The sequence below is a fragment of the Macaca fascicularis genome, chromosome 2 (genome assembly GCF_037993035.2).
Source record: "Macaca fascicularis isolate 582-1 chromosome 2, T2T-MFA8v1.1".
Taxonomy (NCBI): domain Eukaryota; kingdom Metazoa; phylum Chordata; class Mammalia; order Primates; family Cercopithecidae; genus Macaca; species Macaca fascicularis.
The window spans coordinates 98,610,587-98,632,122 of NC_088376.1; the positions used below are offsets into that span (position 1 = coordinate 98,610,587).

Genomic DNA, 21,536 nt, shown 5'->3' on the forward strand with positions numbered 1-21,536 from the left:
CTCATCACTGTTACAATTTCTCTGGGACAGATAGAGGAGGGTCCATCATAGCATTCAATTATAGTCTATGTTTTCCATCTTTCAAACACTGCAGGACCAATTTCCCCTCATTCAGTAATACCTATGCACACGTGCACACATGCACACCAGATAGGACCTTGGACATTTTGACAGAGAATTTGCAGATGCAGCTATTGTCCTCTATCCTGGCGGCTATTAGAAGAGGCACACAGGTCTCGGCGTAATTAGCATAAGAGAAGTAGACAATATTCACACTCTGTTCCTCTCATCTGCTTCTCGTAAGAAGGAAGCGATTATGTGAGGGTGTCATATGGGGTCTTACACCCTGTTGGTCAGGGTCTGAAAGAAGCAGAATTGTACTCAGGTGACTCAACTAAAAAGACTTCAGTTGGCCCAGCACGTTGGCTCATGCCTGTAATCCCAGCACTTTGGGAGGCTGAGGCAGGCAGATCACTGGAGGTCAGGAGTTCGAGACCAGCCTGGCCAACATGGTGAAACTCTGTCTCTGCTAAAAATATAAAAATTATCCAGGCATGGTGGTACACGTCTGTAATCCCAGCTACTTGGGAGGCTGAGGCAGGAGAATCACTTGAACCTGGGAGGTGGAGGTTGCAGTGAGCTGAGATCATGCCACTGTACGCTGCCAGCCTGGGTAACAGATCTAGACTCCATTTCAAAAAAAGAAAAAGACTTCAGTGAAGGGACCTTTAGTGAAGGCTTGTGGCCCAGGTGAAGGGGAGGTCAAGGGATGCTGAGGCACCTGGACAACAGCGTCAGCAGGGAGTCTTCACCACCTAAGGCTGAGCAGGAGCAGGAGTGGCTGGCTTCTCTGCTCTGTTGGAACTATCCTGTGGAGAAGCCACCTGCAGGAGCCGCCCTGGTGGAGGGCTGCAGCCCCTGCAGAACCTAGTGCTGAAGCGGGAAGGAGCAGGGAATAAGCACCCTCCCCTCTCCCTACCTTCCTGCTTCCTTCCAGTCTCCTCCTCCCAATGGCTCTTTGAACTCAGTGGTAAATTAACCAGCAGGGAGAGCCTGGGTTATTCAATTCCCTGGAGTCAGCCTGGGAGACAAGACCAGGCAGAGAAAGTCAAAGGATGGGCCTGAGGCAAACAGAGAGAAACCATTAGGAGCCTCAACTGGGATTTCCCAAGGGGTGTTCTATAAGGCCCTTCTCTACTGGTAAAAGGATGGGGAAGGGCCTCAGACTTTGTTTCTCCTTCTACCTACCACCTCCTTTCTCTTTCTATGGCTTAATTCATGAAAAACTAGATTGTTCCCATGCTTGCCACTGCCCCACCACCTCTTCATTCCTTAGGTCACTGTAACGTGAATCCATCTCTTTTCCTATAACCCACTGACTTGGTGTTCCCTCACAATCTTTTATTTTAAATTAAAAAAAAAATCTGTTCACTTTTACTTACACTTTCAAGCATCTGACAATGCTGACCTTGCTTGCTCTTCAGACTTTTTTAAGGAGACTTTGTCCCATATCCTCTAGGTTTTTCTTCCACTTTTCTGACCACTCCCCCTCATATCCCACCTTGGGCTCCTCTTCTCTGGCTCATCTCTTAGATGCTGTTTCTCTGGCTTTCGGTCCTTGATCTTTTTTTTTCTTACTCTGCAGACTCCATGCAGACAAGCTAATCTGCATCCTTGTCAGTAGTTGCAAAATGCTGCATTTATTACTGATCTGAGGCTCTTGCATTCAAGTCATCAGTAGTTTGCAATTGCTAACACTAATCTTCTACAACAAAATTTCAGGAGCTGAGTATTTCTAGTTATATAATATTAAGAGTTACCTCCGCTGAATGTTTAAAATGAACATATTCAACAAGAGGAAAATGAACAACCCACTTTGAAAATGGGCAAAACATTTTTAAAAAAATGAGATCGTGTCTTTTGCAGTAACATGGATGGAGCTGAAGGTTATTATCCTTAGCAAACTAATGCAGGAACAGAAAACCAAATACCGCATGCTCTCACTTATAAGTGGGAGCTAAATAATGAGAACACGTGTACACATAGAGGGAAACAACACACACTGGGGCCTACTCAAAGGTGAAGGGTGGGAGGAAGGAGAGGATCAGAAGAAAATGGCTGTTTGGTACTAGGCTTAGTACTTGCATGACAAATAATCTGTACAACAAACCCCTGTGACATGAGTTTACCTGTATAACAAATGTGCACATGTACCCATGGACTTAAAAATAGAAGTTAAAAAAATAAAAATAAAAATGGGCAAAAGATTTAAACCTCACCAAAAAAAAAAAAAAAAAAATGGTGAGTGAACATCTGTAAAAATGCTGAACTTCAGTGAACTTCATATGTCATCAAAGAAATGCAAATTATAATAACAATGAGATACCACTACATATCTGTCAGAATGGCCAAAATCCAGAACACTGACAATACCAAATGGTGGCAAGGATATGGAGCAAAAGGAACTTCTCATTCATTGCTGCTGGGAATGCAAATGTACAGCCACTTTGGAAGACAGTTTGACAGTTACTTTCAAAACTTAACATACTCTTATAATATGATCCAGTAGTCACACTCCTTGGTATTTACCCAAATGATGTGAAAATTATGTCCATACAAAAACCCACACATGGATATTCATAGCAGATCTGCTCATAATTGCTGAAATTTGGAAGCAACGAACTGTCCTTCACCAGGTGAGTGGTAAGTAAATCCTGACAATGAAATATTATTTGGCACTAAAAAGGAATACAAATATCAAGTCATAAAAAGACATAGAGGAAGCTTAAATACATATTACTGAGTGAAAGAAACCAATCTGAAAAGATTAAATACTGTATGGTTCCAACCATATGACATTTTGGAAAAGGCAAAATTATGAAGACAGTAAAAAGATCACTGGTTGCCAGTGGTTAGCAAGGAGACAGGGATGGAATATGTGGAGCACAGAGGATTTTTAGTCAGTGAAACTATTCTGTATGCTGCTACAATGGTGGATACATTTCATTCTATATTTGTCAAAACCCACAGATGTGCAACATCAAGGGTGAACGCTAATGTAAGCCATAGACTTTAGGCTATAACTATGGGTCGCTGTAAGTTCATCAGCTGTAACAAATGCACTGCTAGTGTTCAGAGGTTTATAGTAGGGGAGGCTGTGAGTGTGAGGGGAATATGTAGGGGCTGGGTAGAAACTCTATACTCACCACTCAGTTGTACTGTCAACCTAAAACTGCTCTAAAAATTAAAGCCCATTTTTAAAGTAAATTAACAAAATAGATACATTAAGCCTGATAAAAACTGTATTTTCTTTAAAAAGTGACTCCTATTACAAAAAAATCAAATGTCATAAAATTCTGTCAACCAGTCTAGTGATTCTCAAAGAAATAGTCAGAGATTTACAAAGAGGTCCACTGTAGCATTTATTTATTTATTTATATTGTTATTATACTTTAAGTTCTAGTATAATGTTGGTGAGTGAACATCTGAAAAAATGCTCGAGTGTTGCACCCATTAATTCGTCATCTACATTAGGTATATCTCCTAATGCTATCCCTCCCCCCTCCCTCCACCCCATGACAGGCCACAGTGTGTGATGTTCTCCTTCCTGTGTCCAAGTGTTCTCATTGTTCAATTCCCACCTATTAGTGAGAACATGCGGTGTTTGATTTTGTTTGTTTGTTTGTTTTGTTTTGTTTGTTTGTTTGTTTTTGAGACGGAGTCCCGCTCTGTCACCCAAGCTAGAGTGCAGTGGCACACTCTCGGCTCACTGCAACTGCGCCTCCCGGTTTCACGCCATTCTCCTGCCTCAGTCTCCCGAGTAGCTGGCACTACAGGCGCCCGCCACCATGCCCGGCTAATGTTTTGTATTTTTAGTAGAGACGAGGTTTCACTGTGTTAGCCAGCATGGTCCTCATCTCCTGTCCTCGTGATCCACCCGCCTCGGCCTCCCAAAGTGCTGGGATTACAGGCGTGAGCCACCGCGCCCAGCAGCGGTGTTTGGTTTTTTGTCCTTGCGATAGTTTGCTGAGAATGATGGTTTCCAGCTTCATCCATGTCCCTACAAAGGACAGGAATTCATCCTTTTTTTATAAGAACAAATAATTGGAAACAATATGCATGGCCAAAAATTGGGGAATGTTGAATACATTAACACATAAAACATGCAATATTACGTAATCTCAAAAATAATCTTTCTGAAGAATATTTAATGATCTGAGAAAGTCCTCATGGTATACCCTTAAGGGAAAATACAATATTTAAACCATATATAGCAAGGGATTGTTAAAAGTCCTTCTCTTGGGAAAGGATTTGGGAGTGAAGAATGGAGCAAAGAGACTTAATTTTTGTTTTACAATATTCTAAAATATTGTTGGCTTTTTTACTTTTTGCAGGGATTATGTTTATGACTAAAAATTATATACTTAAAATAACTCAAAAATTTAAAATCCTATAAAAACACAAAAGCATTTATAAAGCTTATATGGTTTCTATTAATGCCTGAAAAAAAAATAGAGGTTATAAGTAAATACATACTCAACTACAGTGGAGGGAAAGAAACACCTGTATGTACAGAATAATTCTAATGATGCAAAACATATATATTACATATATTCAAATAGCAAAAAGTATATGAAGTAATTATGCGTTATAAATAGTTGGTTTTCCTCATGGTTGTAGAATTAGAGGTGAATTTTCTTTATGCTTTTTGTATTTTCCACATTTTTTGCAAAGAGCATGTGTTCTATTATGAGTCAAAAAGGTTTAAAGAATAAAAATTCGTTAGCTAACTCTTTTTTCTGTTAAAATATCCACGACACACAGAAATAACCTAAATGCAGAATGAAAATGTGAAGACAGCAGGGCACAGTGGCTCGTTCCTATAATCACAGCGCTATGGGAGGCCGAGGCAGGTGGATCACCTGAGGTCAGGAGTTCGAGATCAGCCCAACCAATATGGTGAAACCTTGTCTTTACTAAAAATACAAAATTTAGCCAGGTGTGGTGGTGGGCATCTGTAGTCACAGCACTTGGGAGGCTGAGACAGAAGAATTGCTTGAACCTGGGAGGCGGAGGTTGCAGTGAACTGAGACGGCACCACTGTACTCCAGCCTGGGCAACAGAGAAAGTGAGACTCTGTCTCAAAAAAAAAAAAAAGAAAAGGTGAAGATGAATATTCTACCCGCCCAGTCTGCCCAGATACCACCCGTGTAAAGTCAGCACTTCCATCTGAGGCCACTCTCTAGTTCCCTAAATGCTTAATAGGAACCATCCCCAAAGCCAAATGTCACTTCCTGGATCAGGGTTCTCAGGACAGAGTGTCTCTCTCACTACCATTCAGCTTCCTCCCAACCATTACCATCCCAGCACCCTTAATGTGCTCTCTCCCCTGAAGCCACTCCAGTTGCCAGAATGGCATCATTAGTACTGTATGGCTCTTTAAGATTCAATAAAGGAAGAGGACGCATGGATCCCTGAGGTACCCCTTAGTCTCAGCAGAACAGTACGGTAGGAAAATTATATTCCTGCTCTTGATGCCTCTTCCCATCCCCTCAACATTCTCATTCCTTTTCCTATACCAGCATTTGGTTCACCCAGGACACCCCATTTAGGGTGCAGCCAATATAGCCATAATAGAAAAACTTCATTAAGGAACTCAAAATAGTTTTTGTTTTAATCAATAGCTTTCCCCTTCCCCACTGGGTTGGAGCCTCTTAATAACACCTTGACCAGATTCCATACATTCCTGTCATTCTCCGTTACACTGGACTGGTCCCATTGGGTATTTAAAAGCCAGGGTTACTGACATTAAAAGTTCAGTCACAAACAGTATTCAAAACATGTTGCACTCATTAATCCTGAGACTTGTGGAAATGAGATCTACTTTTCATATACCTCCCTTTTTGTTCTCTCTTCAAATCCTTTCCCTCTCTTCGGTTCTCTCTAGAATCCCAATAATTCTCAACCCTGACCGCACACACTGGATTACTTAGGAGTTTTAAAACTACCAATACCAAAGTCCACTCTCAGAGATTTTGATTAAATTGTCCTGGAAGAAGTCCTTGACATCAGGACTTTTTAAAGCTCCTGGGGTGATTCTAATATCAAGCCGAGTCTGAGAAACATTACTGCAGACTCTCACAGACACGAGGAAACTAAGAATCAGAGTTTTGTTGCTTACCCAGCATTACACAGTAGGAAAGTAATAAAGCCAGGTTGAAAATTCAGATCTGACTTCAAAATGACAGCCTCTTCATTATTCTATTTTACCTGAAGTCACTTCCTTTTATAATGGTACCTGTTTAACATGTTCCCTCCCTTAGATAATGCAGCTGCCTTCTACTGAGGAGTTTTAGTGCCTTGATCCATCAATCCACTGACTGATGATGGAGATTTCCAGCTGAGACAGACAGGCAGATAGAGGAAAATTACCCCTAGCCCCACCCCCTACACCAGCACAGGCACTGCTTATGTTCAAAGACATACTTTAGATCTGCTATCTACTAGAAAAATCCAGATTTGTGCAGATCACAGTTCCACCCACTCATCAGCAGCATTTCTCAACTTTCTGTCCCCAAGACCCGCTAATCATTTACAGCTTGTTGATGGTTATTTGAACCCAGGGTCAAGGTGAACACCCCCAGTTACACAACAAAAATGTATCAAGGTTTTGTTTAATCAATTGCGTGTGTTTCAGAAAGTCTGTATAAAATTCTCTGCAGTGGCAGATCATAGCAAAGGATGATTTAACAAAATGAAGGCACTCATTGCAGCACTGCTTTTGATCACACTGCAGGATTCGTGTGCTGTGAGTCCCACCGACTGCAGCGCTATTGAGCCGGAGGCTGAGAAAGCTCTAGACCTGATCAATAAAAGGCGACGGGATGGCTACCTTTTCCAATTGCTGCGGGTTGCTGATGCCCACTTGGACAGAGTGGTGAGGAACTGCCATTGGCAGAGCTGAGTTGGGAGATTATGCATGGGGGCAAATGTGACTCTACCCCCTAGGCTTACTGCTTTGCACAATGAATGGCTTTGGTCAGAGTTTTTTGTTTGGTTTCTGTGGCTTCTCTAAATTGTTCTTTTTTCCTTCAAACTAAGATTTGTTATTAGTGTGCCCTTAACTATGATTCGATTTGTGGGTACGTATAAGCGTTTATGCTGAGCCCAGTTACGTGCTAAGTATTGCCAGAGAAACATTAGAATAAACTATGGGCCTTGGCCTCTAGGCATTAATAATATGCTGGCACATACAGGCACATACAGTAACTTTTAGTTACTCGGATAAACTAGAGAGAAGGCAAAGTTTTCTCAACCCTCCTAAGGCTCTTAACTTAGCCTGAAATAAAACTGGTAGACGAGGCCAGGCGCGGTGGCTCACACCTGTAATCCCAGCACTTTGGGAGGCCAAGGCAGGCGGATCATGAGGTCAGGAGTTCAAGACCAGCCTGGCCAACGTGGTGAAACCCCGTCTCTACTAAAAATACGAAAATTAGCTGGGCATGGTGGTGCACGCCTGTAATCCCAGCTACTCAGGAGGCTGAGGCAGAAGAATCGCTTGAACTCGGGAGGCAGAGGTTGCAGTGAGTCGAGATTGTGTCACTGCACTCCAGCCTGGGCAACAGAGCTAGACTCCATCTCAAAGAAGAAGAAGAAGAAGCAGAAGGAGAAGGAGAAGGAGAAGGAGAAGAAGAAGAAAACATACAACTTTACTTAATCCAAGGTTTACCTGACACAGGAGTCTTCATAAATGAAGACTCAGATATCCAAAGAAACTGGCCACTTGTATACTTAGAATCCACAAAGAGTGTGCAGAATGCAGAAGTGTGATGGGACAAAAGGCTGTAATCTAAGAGTCGTAGACTGAAAGAAGGACCCAGCAAGGCCTGTCTATTTGAGTTCTTCATGGCCTCTTTGTGTGGCATTTCTGGCTCCCAAGTATGAGACAGGATCCCTCTGGAATGCGGATCTGAGGACCTACTATCAAACACAGTAGGTCAGAGAATTTCTTTATGGCCAGCTCCTACAAAGAAAGACGCAGGGGGAAGGTTAGATTCATATTTTAGGATTTATGGATGCTTTCGGGGAGAGGGATTCTGCCGTCTGTGACCTGCCCTGGAGACGAGAAATTTTAATTTCTATGACTTGCCTTGGGGGAGAAAGCAGAGTAGGAGAACAAAGGGCAGAAGGTCAGACAGATCTTGCTTCTGAGGCCCTTCCCATTTCCTTCAGTTCAAAGGACTCAGCATGCCAAAGTACCATACTTTGAGGTACCATGTCCTGAACCCCAACAATAGCCAAGTGGCCAAAGGAGTGGTAAATGTACTGGGGCAGTTTAATGAGGGGAGATCTAGTAAGACTGGATGGGAGGAGGCTTCCACTGTGTAATGATGCATGGGTAGGATTTGAACAGGTCTGGGTAAAGGTGTTCCTGGTGAATTCCTGGCACCACCACTTCTAGGTGGGTATGGAATCAGGAACAAGGGTGTTAGGGAGCCATTGAATATAAGCAGGTAGGTTCCAGAAGTTCCACGTGGGCTCTGGAGCAGCCATCAGGTGGGAGCCAAGCCTGTGGGCTTGTCTTGAGGTGAAACAAGATTGCTGTCTTCACTTAGATTACACACCTACCTAAACTGGACTAGAGGAGCTGATAGACATTATAGAGAGACATGAAGCCTGCCTCTAAGCTCCCCAGATAACCTACTCTCCCTCTGATGGAAAAACTGAAATTAAGGAGGGCAGACAAGGAGTACTACAGAAGACAATTTACCCTTCTGAAAGCATCACAGAGGCACTGTGGGTTGCAGAGAACAGGTGTGCAGGAGTTTAGGACTCGAACAGTAATTCAGTGACCATTAGTCCCATGCCAGGCTCATTGACAGATATTAGGGTATAGGATGCATCAGCACAGAGCTACCTCTGAGAGCTAGGGTAGAGAGCGGGTGGGTGGGGAGGGGTCCTGATGTTCCTGGGGAAACTGAGGCAAAAGACAGGGACATGAAGTAGAAAGCTATTTATGTATTCAGGAATGAAAGAACAAGGGTCAGACCTGGGTAGTGGGAGTCAAGGAAATGAGACTGAGGAATAGACATGAGAGACGTTGCCAAGAAAGACCATTCAAGGCCTGGTACTGGATAGCAATAGCAAGGACAAGGAAGACATCTCATAGGTTTACATGTTTTACCCCAGGGTCTAAGGCAATATGTTCTTAGTGGTGCCACTGACAAAGACAAGGGAAGTGGAGAGGCAACTGGTTTGTAAGAGAAGAGAGAGGATTTAGCTTTGGGCAAAGCGACATCAAAGCAGAAAATTCCATGATCAGTAATAGAGCTGGGCAAGAGGACACAACTACAAGGACAGATTGGAGGCCCTGATGAGGTCGTCATGACTTACACTTCTAGGCGTGTATAGGTGATGACGCCTCCACTAAACCACCACTGCCATTTAGTGATCGCTTCTTAAAGTTTATGGACAGAAGACACATCAGGACCACTTAAAAAGAAATTTTGGAAATAACTCATTGAAATTATGTATTGGAATCAATAGATCAAATGACACAAAGGTAGGGCAATTGCAAAGACAGTGAGAGGAATAGGAATTCTGTTTTAGTAATAAATATATAGCTTTAATAAATTTCAAAAAACCCCACTAGGTTTCCATGTGCTACTCACATGTTGCTTTTGGCATTCCTCAGGAAAATGCAACTGTATATTACTTAGCCTTAGATGTGCAAGAATCTGACTGCTCGGTCCTATCCAGGAAACACTGGAATGAGTGTGAGCCACCTGATTCCAGACGTCCATCTGAAATAGTAAGTAAAGAGAGCACCTTCGCTCTGCTCTTATCATTCTTATTTTCTATCTAGTCTGTTCACTCAGGGCAGCCAATGCCTGGGCTAACACAGTAGAAGAGAAAGGGCAGCTTTTGCCTTGAGAGTCACGAAAATGGTGTTAATCTTGAGCGATACTCTTGAGAGTCTTTCCTGGGAACCCAGTTCAAGACAACTCAGCAGGGTGTGTGTTCCCATCAAAAAGCATAACCAGCTGTGAGTCCTTTTGGGCAAATCACCTAATAACATCCCTCCACTTCGGTGTTTTTTGACTGTAAAATAAGAAGTGAGTTTAGGAATTCATGGACTCTAAAGACCTTCCACTCCTGACAGTCTACAGGTATGAGAATCTATGAACTTGTAATTGTGTCCTATGAACAATGGTCCTATTTTCAGGAATGGCCAAAGGGATTACTTGTAGTGAGGAATTGGGTCTTGTTCGGCGCCTAGGATATACGCTGAGGAATGAGATCTGGCTTTGCATGTGGGAGGTGGGTACTCAAATGCCAGGCTCTCTGACACAGGTGGAGAACATGAAGATGAATAAGCAGAGATTCAAGATTTCACTTCCAGAAAATGAGAGGCTCACACTCCTCAGAGTTTCACCACTTTTTCCCTTGAAAATGTTTGGGGTATGGTCATGATGCTTTAAATAGTTTCTTGCTGGTTCTCCTGAGGATTTTGAGTTCCAACAGGATGCAGCATACAGAAACTGCCTAAGAAAATGCACAGTTTGAGACCAGCTTTGATGAAAGAAATGTGTTTTAAATGAACAGTAGGAGGATGTTGCGTCACCTTTTTGCTCTTTCACATCCAACCTGAGTAAGGCAGGATGCAATGACTCAGCAAGTCCTCAAGAACCTCTTTTTTACAGGTGATCGGACAATGTAAGGTAATAGCTACAGGACATTCCCATGAATCTCAGGATCTCAGAGTGATTGACTTTAACTGCACCACAAGTTCTGGTATGGTAATCTGTTAAATTGCTAATTCTTGATTAATACAAATTCAATCACACAGTGGTATTTGTCTCATCCATGTACATATGTATTCATATATATTCAGATGTATTCATATACATTTATGATGTACATGAAAGAAAAGCCTTCATAGACTTCATTATTATTCATTCTCCAGATAATAGAAGGGAGACAATTTTCCCCTGGTACTGGTACACCTTCCTTTAAAGAAATTCAATACATGAAAATAGAGATTTAGGAGAGGTAGGTTAGCATCATTATAGATATAGGCTTTGGATTCAGACTTGCTTTAGCTTGAGTCATCATCTGCCAGTTGTATAGTCTTGGGAGGAAGTAAAGTCTTGGGACTATGAAGTAAAGATTATGACACTTTCTACTTAAGACAAAATAATTGATGCTCAAAGAGGTTAAATGACTTGGCCTCGAGAACAAAGCCAAGATATTGTGAAGATGTGACACTATCCCAGGAGTGTTAACTCTAAATTCCATAGCTTTTATTTATTTATTTATTTATTTATTTTTATTTTTGAGACGGAGTGTCACTCTTGTTGCCCAGGCTGGAGTGCAATAGTGTGATCTCGGCTCACTGCAACCTCCGCCTCCCAAGTTCAAGCAATTCTCCTGTCTCAGCCTCCCAAGTCGCTGGGATTACAGGCATATGCCACCACACTCAACTAATTTTGTATTTTTAGTAGAGATGGAATTTCTCCGTGTTGGTCAGGCTGGTCTCAAACTCTTGACCTCAGGTGATCTGCCACCTTGGCCTCCCAAAGTGCTGGGATTACAGGTGTGAGCCACCAAGCCTGGCCTCCATACCCTTTTAATTTACATTTTCAGAAAGAATCATCACAGAATTCCTTTTTAAAATAGCAAATCCAAATATGATATTAATACAAAAATGCAAGCTACTGCCACAGGAGGTTGCATTGAAGAAAGGATGATCTGTATCTTCTCCTCTCTCTGAGCAAAACTCTGTGTTAATGCTCCATCTTCCTCCTTGGCAACAGCAGGAAGAACTTATTAAAATATTAGTGGCCTGATGCGGTGGCTCACATCTATAATCCCAGCACTTTGGGAGGCTGAGGCCAGAGGGTCGCTCGAGCCCAGGAGTTTGAGACTAGCCTGGGCAATGTGGCTCCACCCCATCTCTATTGTTTAATATATATATTAATATATGTCATATTAATACATAAATATATAATATGTATTATATAATACATAAATGTATGATATATTAGATAATAAATAAATATATAATAGATATTAGATAATATATATTTAAATATTAGCAAATGTCATATATATATATATACATATATGTTAGCACCTTGTCAATGGTACTGGTGAAGGCATCATGAGCAGGGGTCACAACACAGACATTGGGATCAGAAAGACTCAAAGGAAGAAGCAGCAGTTTAGCTCTGTTGCCAAATGGCTGATTGATCTTGAAGCAGTTACTTAGCTCTTCCAACCCTCAATTTGACCATCTGTAAAATGAAAGTTGCTGTCATTCTTGCCACCAAGCCACCATTAACATTTCCAGCCCTTAACTGTGACACTGCCATCTTCTTTCTCCAGTCTCTTCAGCACTGGCCAATACCAAAGATAGTCCCGTCCTGTTAGATTTCTTTGAGGATACTGAGAGCTACAGAAAGCAAGCCGACAAAGCCCTTGAGAAGTACAAAGAGGAGAATGATGACTTTGCCTCTTTCAGAGTGGACCGAATTGAGAGAGTTGCAAGAGTGGTGAGTCTCCACTGAGGTTCAGCTGGAGTCTGAAGGCCCAGACTCCAACCTGGCAGCAGGAACTGAATGGCACACCCTCTCCACCTGCCTCAATTGACCAGCTGCCTTTTAATTTGTCACTTTTGGGGCCATAAAAGACAGGCAGCAGATATTTTAAAAAATACCAAAAAATTGCCTTCCTCAAACACTTTTATTTTTTGAAGGGTGGGTAGGGGATTGGACATCTGACAGAGAGGAGAGAAAATCTAAAGAGGAATCAGGGAAAGACAAGAGCATATGAGGGTTGTGTCATTACAAATCATCCAGTACTAACTCTTGTACTATGATGGAAAACTGAAGTTCAGAGAAACTACTTCACAACACCCAGTAATGTGCCTATGGCTAGACAGTTCCCTGCTCACTCTACAAGGACCCAAGTGCTTTCACCCAGAACTGTCTTGTAGAGCAACAGGTTGACATTTGCTATGCATTCAGAAAATGCAACGTTAAATAGATTGTGTTACATACAAGTAAGGAAATGAGTACTATGCAGTTGCTCAAAGAACGTTTGGACCCATGCGCACTGGAGTTTCAAAACATATTGGTATAGGAAAACGCAGGTTATAGAACAGTACTTAGACTATGAACCCATTTATATGAAACGCTTAGATCTACCTGTGTATGTGTAACATATCTAGGAAAACACTCGAAGAGGAAACACATCAAATAAATGAGAATGACAACTCTGGGAATAAGTTGGAGTGCAGGAGGAGTGATTTTTCACACTCTACTTCATCATGTATTTATTACTTGAACCTTTTCAGTGAAATGGTATTCACCTTATCACTTATGTGATACATTTTTTTATTTTATTTTTTTTATTTTATTTATTTATTTTTTTTGAGACGGAGTCTCGCTCTGTCACCCAGGCTGGAGTGCAGTGGCCGGATCTCAGCTCACTGCAAGCTCCGCCTCCCGGGTTCACGCCATTCTCCGGCCTCAGCCTCCCAAGTAGCTGGGACTACAGGCGCCCGCCACCTCGCCGGGCTAGTTTTTTTTGTATTTCTTAATAGAGATGGGGTTTCACCGTGTTAGCCAGGATGGTCTCGATCTCCTGACCTCGTGATCCGCCCGTCTCGGCCTCCCAAAGTGCTGGGATTACAGGCTTGAGCCACCGCGCCCGGCCTGTGATACATTTTTAAAAGGCAGAAACCATTTTTAAAAATGACACATACTGGTGATATAACTACCATTCAATATTTTTTAAGGCAGTATGAGAATTCAAAATCACCAGTATGTGTCATTTTTTAAAATGGTTTCGGCCTGTGATACATTTTTAAAAGGCAGAAACCATTTTAAAAAATGACACATACTGGTGATTTTGAATTCTCATACTGCCTTAAAAAATATTGAATGGTAGTTATAGTTATCTACTGCTTTTTTTCCCCACTTTCTTTGTCTGTTCTTGAAACTATTTTGATCCCATCTGTTCTAGAAAGGAGGGGAAGGAACCAGTTACTTCGTGGACTTCTCTGTGCGGAACTGCTCCAGACACTATTTCCCCAGACACCCCAATGTGAGTATAAGAAACAAACCTGCACATTGTGCACATGTACCCTAGAACTTAAAGTATAATAATTAAAAAAAAAAAATGTCTATGATCACTGACTAGAGTCACAGAGAAGAAGAGGAAGAAGAAAGAAGAAGAAGAAGAAGAAGAAGAAGAAGAAGAAGAAGAAGAAGAAGAAGAAGAAGAAGAAGAAGAAGAAGAAGAAGGAGGAGGAGGAGGAGGAGGAGGAGGAGGAGGAGGAGGAGGAGGAGGAGGAGGAGGAGGAGGAGGAGGAGGAGGAGGAGGGGGAGGAGGAGGAGGAGGAGGAGGAGGAGGAGGAGGAGGAGGAAGGGGAAGAAGGGGAAGAAGGGGAAGAAGGAGACAAAGGAGAAGGAGAGGAAGAAGGAGAAAATGAGGAGGAGGAGAAGGAGGAAGAAATGTCTGTGAAATACAAAGTATCGTCTTGGATGCACTTAGTACCTGCCAGGCACTCTTCTAAGTGATTTACACACAGGATAACTTTTATTTTTGAGATGGAATTTCGCGCTTGTTGCCCAGGATGGAGTGCAATGGTGCGATCTCGGCTCACTACAACCTCCCCCTCCCGGGTTCAGGTGATTCTCCTGCCTCACCCTCCTAAGTAACTGGGATTACAGGCATGCACCACCATGCCTGGCTAATTTTTGTATTTTTAGTAGAGATGGGGTTTCACCATGTTGGTCAGGTTGGTCTCAAACTCCTGACATCAGGTGATCCACCCACTTCGGCCTCTCAAAGTGCTGGGATCACAGGCATCAGCCACCACGCCCAGCCTGTGATAATTTATTAACCCTCACACTACCATATGAGATAGATGCTACTTTCTTCCCAAATTAGCAGATAGGGAAACTGAGGCACAGAGAACATAAGCGAACCATAAGAACATGATTTTATAATATACATTATATATATCTAAACTTAAAACTGAGTTTCTAACTCATTAGGATTAAAGGCTTAGTTAGAACTATAGCAACTTGTACTAAGACCCTACACCCAGTGGTTTTCCTAATTCCACATCATTGATACTCACAGAATCCCACTCGACAAATGAGGAGGCAACTGAAGCTCAGCAAAGGAAAGCTCTTGCTGATGTTGACAACCAAGCTGAGATTAAAACTTAGTTATTCTTATACAAAGTTCAGTGGGATTTTTCCTCTAATCATTTACCAATAGATTCCCATGTACCTGCAGGAAGACATTATTAATACTACCTGGCATTTGCATGGTGATCTAGAGTTAAAGAAACACCTCCACATCTATTATTACCAGGTCAGAGCCTCGTGAAAATCCTGCTAACAAGGAAAAGCAAGTATCTGCCTACATTTTCCTGTGACAAGGGGAGCTAAAATTAAAACCACTTACCTAAGGGCACTTAGCTAGAGAGTGTTAGGAAATGGAATTTTAATTATGATGTCAAGTCCAGATTTTTCTGAGGTTTAACAACACATTCTCCCTGGTCAAAAGGGAGAAACCATCCATTAGTACCTTTGTTAGCTGTTCTAATATCCAAACTGAACCAGGTCTAGAATCCTTCTTAGTGGCCACCAGAAAAGACACCTCTCTCCCTTATTCCTATGGTCAAGAAACCCTTTTGGTATGGATAATGTAACCCCAGACCTGATGCATCAGAGCTGAAGAGGAGGCTCAGGAGTAAGTGTTTTGCACCATCCTCTCATTTAATTAAGCCCTCCCACAACCTGTGAATAAATAGTATTATCCCCATTTTACAATGGCTGACTTCCAGAAATCTTTTGTAACTTTCCCAAACTCAGACAACTAGGAAATGGAGAAGCCAGGATTAACATAGGTCTCTCTGATTCCCAAACTGTACTCAGAACCTCGGTGCTTAGCAATTTCTTCTAGCAGACGGCCGTCCTCTTGTCCTAGTCGATCTTTCACAGGTGGGTTTAGGAGCTGGAGCACAGGAGTGCCATCCAGTTGTAGCCCCCATACTTGGGTGGAGTCAGCAGACACTTGCCTTGACAATGTCCATGAAAACCCATCTTTATGCCGTACAGATTCCCTCCTGTCCAACACTTTCCTCCAAGGGACTCGCTGAAGTTGTAAAAATCCCTCTTTGGCACCATTCCTCATTGTCCTAGGCACAGGCAACTGAGGTCTCCAGGGCAGAAGGGTTGGCCTAAAGGCAAGGCAGCAATGATGTGGTTTTCCTCCCCACCACCCTTGGGAAGCCTAGTGCCAGTGCCTGCTCATGAAAAAAACACAGCAACTTGAGTGATACCCTTCGCCATCTGCACTTTCCCCAAAGCTTGGTGAGGAAAGATTGCTGAACAACTGGTGGGGCTGTCTGATCATGTTACCCTGATTTTTCTGAAGCACTTCTTCCTTTTCTGAATGTCTGGAAGCTAACTCCGGCTGGTCATCTTCACACCACCTGGACACACACACTAACAGGCTCCTCATTCTTTTGTAGGTCTTTGGATTCTGCAAAGCAGATTTGTTCTATGATGTAGAAGCCTTGGACTTGGAAAGCCCGAAAGACCTTGTCATAAACTGCGAAGTCTTCGACCCTCAGGTGGGTTGTCTAAGCAGACTTTGTCGTGGCAGTGCCAGATTAAGTGACATATGTACACAAATAGTGTTGTTGGTTCCTAAAGCTCTATGTATGGGGGGGTGTGTGTGTGTGTGTGTGTGAGAGAGAGAGAGAGAGAGAGAGAGAGGGAGACAGAGAGAGACAGAAAGAGAGACACAGACATGCAAGAAAAGATACAGAGAATACCCCACAACTGGGGAAAGGAGTGCAATTGCAAGCTTACACAAAAAGTGTGAAAACTTTTCCAAGAATTGGAGAGGGGTAACAATTGGCAGAAAATTAAAATCATGTCCAATTCAACCAAACTTGAATGAATTTGAAAATGCTCCTTGTAGTCGGGACTCTGACGCTGAGACTTAGTCATCCCTAAGCTTGTATTATTGGGCACGGAATCTAAGGGGAATAAATTAGCCTCAAATTTATTATGTAAATGTATATAAAATGAGATGCAAAATCATATTTTGCATCTGTCTCAGAAATTTTTTTTCTATTTTTACGTGAGTACAAAGATTTGCTTCATGAAATTTTTCATATCAGAAACAAAACTGAAAATAATCCAAACATCCAATCCCAAATTTAAAAAAAAGAAAAAGAAACAAAGGGCAGGATTGTCACCACGAACATGGCTCTGTCGGTTTTTTTTTTTTTTTTTTTTTGAGATGGAGTCTCGCTCTTGTTGCCCAGGCTGGGGTGCAATGGTGCCATCTCAGCTCATCGCAACCTCCGCCTCCTGGGTTTAAGCGATTCTCCTGCCTCAGCCTCCTGAGTAGCTGGGATTACAGGCATGCACCACTACGCCTGGCTAACTTTGCATTTTTGGTAGAGACGGGGTTTCTGCATGTTGGTCAGGTTGGTCTCAAACTCCCAACCTCAGGTGATCCACCTCCCTTGGCCTCCCAAAGTTCTGAGATTGCAGACGTGAGCCACCACGCCCAGCCTCTGTAGCTATTTTTTGAAAATTAAACTCCGAACAGGGAAGAGAGAGAAGAGGTCAAGTGTTCAACCTTTAGGAGTAAGGGATGTTGATATCGTTAAGTCTCAGTTAAGAATATCAGTTATAAGGCACTAGTTTTCCAGTGTTGGTCTACAGGTGGGTGCCAGGTGATAATATTGTTTCACCACTCTGTGTAATAAAAATGAAAAAAAAATAAGGGTAATGGAGTTTTTTATATCTAACATTTATCCATCTAAAGGACAATCCTTTACTCTGATATTGTGTTTCTGGCTCTTTTTTTTTTTTTTTTTTTTAATCAAAATTTCCTTCCAGGCTGGGCATGGTGGCTCACGCCTGCAATCCCAGCACTTTGAGGCTGGGATGGGTGGATCACTTGAAACAAGGAATTGAACATGGTAAAACCCATCTCTACTAAAAATACACAAATTAGGATCCTAGGCAACAGAGCGAGACTCTGTCTCAAAAAAAGGAAAAACAAATTAGGTGGGCATGGTGGCTTGGGCCTGTAGTCCCAGCTACATGGGAGGCTGAGGTAGGAGAATTGCTTGAACCTGAGAGGTGGACGTTGCAATGAGCAGAGATCACACCACTGCACTCCAGACTGGGTGACAGAGTGAGACTCAGTCTTAGAAAAAAAATCGTTTCTTTTGTGAAACAATAATGGTGGTAAATGATACTTATGTTTATATTTTAAATATCAACTGGGCTAGATAACAATTTGAGAATCCTTTTTTGTAATCCTTTTAAAATTGATTTGTAGAATCTATGATCTGGGAGTCGTTGGTGTAAATCGAGTCAAGTATCTAACATCTTCTTTTATGTTCCATGACGATAGGCACTTTTCTGTGTTCTTTTCCAGGAACATGGGAACATCAATGGTGTACCGCCTCATTTGAGACATCCCTTCCACTGGGGTGGGCATGAGCATTCTTCTACCACCACCAAGTCTCCACTCAAGCCCCATGGATCCAGAGATCATCGTCATCCCCACGAGCCACACGAACATGGACGCCCACCTCCTCCAGATAAAAGAGATCACTTACATGGACCCCCACTTCCACAAGGCACTCCTCCACTATTGCCCATGTCCTGCTCAAGATGTCATAATGCCACTTTTGGCACGAATGGGGCCCAAAGACATCCTCATAATAATTCCAGTGACCTCCATCCCCATAAGCATCATTCCCATGAACACCATCCTCATGGACACCATCCCCATGCACACCATCCTCACGAACACGGTACCCATAGACAGCATCCCCATGGACACCATCCCCACGGGCACCATCCCCATGGGCACCATCCCCATGGGCACCATCCCCATGGACACCATCCCCACTGCCATGATTTCCAAGACTATGGACCTTGTGACCCACCACCCCATAACCAATGTCACCATTGCCATGGCCACGGCCCACCACCTGGGCACTTAAGAAGACGAGGCCCGGGTAAAGGACACCGTCCCTTCCATTGCAGACAACCTGGATCTGTGTACCGACTCCCTTCTCTAAGGAAAGGTGAGGTGCTGCCACTTCCTGAAGCCAATTTTCCCAGCTTCCCATTGCCGCACCACAAACACCCTCTAAAGCCAGACATTCAGCCCTTTCCTCAATCAGCCTCTGAATCATGTCCAGGGAAGTTCAAGAGTGAGTTTTCACAACTTTCCAATTTTTTCACACATTCACTTCCAAAATAAAATGTGATTCCTTTGAAGAGGAAAATGAATTATACATTGAATTAGAATCATAAATAAAATGACCAGTAATTTTGAAAATTACAGTTCTTTTCTACTTGCTTTCATACTGGAGATGCAGCAAAATGTGAATGGGAAAAGAGATGGCCTGAGAAGAAAGATCAAATGGAAAGGAGAGGAAAGAACTCAGTGCTGCCAATTAGTAGTTAATTCTGTCACTCACCACTACATCACCTGAGGCAAATCTATGCCACTCAGAATCTCCTTCTTTCCTGGACTTAACTCTAATTCTAGAGTCTCTGTTACTGCTTGGGCTATACCTGGGCATACCAATAAAGTATGGTATTGAAACTATTATTATTATTTATTTCATTTTATTTTCTAAGTTCCAGGGCACATGTGCAGGGTTTGCAGGTTTGTTACACAGGTAAATGCATGCCATGGTGGCTTGCTGCACCTATCAACCCATCCCCTAGGTATTAAGCCCAGCATGCTTTAGTTCTTTTTCCGAGGGCTCTCCTGCTTCCCACCCTCTCTCTATTTATTATTATTAAAGTGACCTAAATTCTCTCCTAGTGATTATTACTAGGCATCTAAATTTTCTTTTGGACAAATAAGTTCTAAATTCAATCATGAAGCAAAAAACTTCTGCTATAAATTGCAAAGAAGCTTGCTAACATGAATCATGACCATAAATTCAGGAGCACAAGAAATGTCACTTTATGCTCAGAACAAATTAGTTTCTATTTGAGAATGCCATCCTACTGGCTTAGTGGGAAATTTAACCCCGGTCCTTCCTGGAGTTCCCTCGCCCTACCCTGCTACTTTCCACACAAAGTTGGGCCACGGTTCTAGAATCTTACATAGTGCCAAGCTGTCCAGGTGGTGGGAATGAGTGACTATCCTTCAGCCAGGGTGACTGTTGGACCAATGATCATCATCATGAGTGATAGCCATCATGCTCAGGGATAGTCACGACCCTGTTCACATCACTCTTTTAGTCTGATTTATCTGCTACTTCTCTAGCAAACTGTAAATGCAGGAGTGTCTGTACACTAGCAATGGACATGACTGCCAAGGTATGGCATATGGCTACTCTCTCCCTGGTATCTTGCTGTCTTCCCAGCCGCATGCCCAGAAAGCAGGGCAGAGGTCTCCTCTGCCTCGGAGACCCCTTACCCCACTCTTCTTCTTATACCTTCTCCCTCAGCTAAGGACTCTCTTGCTAGTCTCAGGTAAGTTCACTTTGTTTATTTTTAGGGCCAGAAGACTCTTTTTCCACACTGTACTCCTCTTTGTCTTTCCTCCTCAAATCAGGACTTAATCATTTGAACGAACTGAAAGAATTCAGATTCTGTCTATCTTCCAACTACAATAGTGATACTCAAAGTATTTCATAACCAACGTGACCCAAGCACTGAACAATCAGACCAGAAACAACAACCTATCAGAACAGTCACCATCCATAAACAACCCGCGTGACCACACCGGCAGATGCAGCTGAATGTGGCCCTGCAGAATCACATTCCTCCTGGAGGCATGAACACCAGGTCAGCTGCTTGAACAGGGAGAGGAGAAAGATGAGACCCGTGGAGGGCAAAAGATACAGAGGTTAATAACTCAGGATGTATCCTCCCGCAGAAGCACTGGAGTAGGGTTCAATAATTTATAAAGTATTTTCATAAACATTGCTTGAGTTAATGAAAATATTCCTTGGAATACAGTGGAGTTGAAGCTCTCAATTCATTTCAGTTAAGTGCATTCTTCTTGTGCACACCCAATACTGCAGGGGAATAATGGGATAAGAAACCATTCCCACCCTGAGACAGTACATTCTACTAGAGGTTTTAAACAATACACCATGCTTTTTTAGACTTCTTCTTTTTTTTTTTTTTTCCACAGAGTCTTGCTGTGTCACCCAGGCTGGAGTGCAGTGGCACAATCTCAGCTCACTGCAACCTCTGCCTCCTGGGTTCAAGCGATTCCCCTGCCTCAGCCTCCCGAGCGGCTGGGACTACAGGTGCCCGCCACCACGCCCAGCTAATTTTTGTATTTTTAGTAGAGATGGGGTTTCACCATATTGGCCAGGATGCTCTTGAACTCCTGACTTCATGATCCGCCTGCCTCAGCCTGACAAAGTGCTGGGATTACAGGCGTGAGTCAATGCCCTCAGCTGCTTTTCTAGGCTTCTTATGTCATCCCAGCTAAAAAGT

General features: G+C 42.7%; 1 protein-coding gene across 1 annotated transcript; it reads left to right on the top strand.

Annotated features, from left to right (window-relative positions):
- Positions 1-6,736: 6,736 nt before the first annotated feature.
- HRG (histidine rich glycoprotein) lies at positions 6,737-19,677 on the top strand. Its single transcript, XM_005546619.4, has 7 exons — positions 6,737-6,937; positions 9,695-9,811; positions 10,704-10,794; positions 12,388-12,554; positions 14,029-14,109; positions 16,556-16,657; positions 18,490-19,677. The coding sequence occupies exons 1-7, from the start codon at positions 6,755-6,757 to the stop codon at positions 19,324-19,326; spliced, it is 1,578 nt and encodes a 525-aa protein (XP_005546676.3). The 5' UTR covers positions 6,737-6,754; the 3' UTR covers positions 19,327-19,677.
- The last annotated feature ends 1,859 nt before the right edge of the window (positions 19,678-21,536 follow it).

Bases quoted from the DNA above. Each gene is read 5' to 3' on its own strand.
- HRG (XM_005546619.4), top strand. From the start codon at position 6,755: ATGAAGGCACTCATTGCAGCACTGCTTTTGATCACACTGCAGGATTCG. The intron at 6,938-9,694 runs GTGAGGAACTGC...GGCATTCCTCAG, and splicing joins ATGCCCACTTGGACAGAGTG to GAAAATGCAACTGTATATTA. The intron at 9,812-10,703 runs GTAAGTAAAGAG...TCTTTTTTACAG, and splicing joins CCAGACGTCCATCTGAAATA to GTGATCGGACAATGTAAGGT.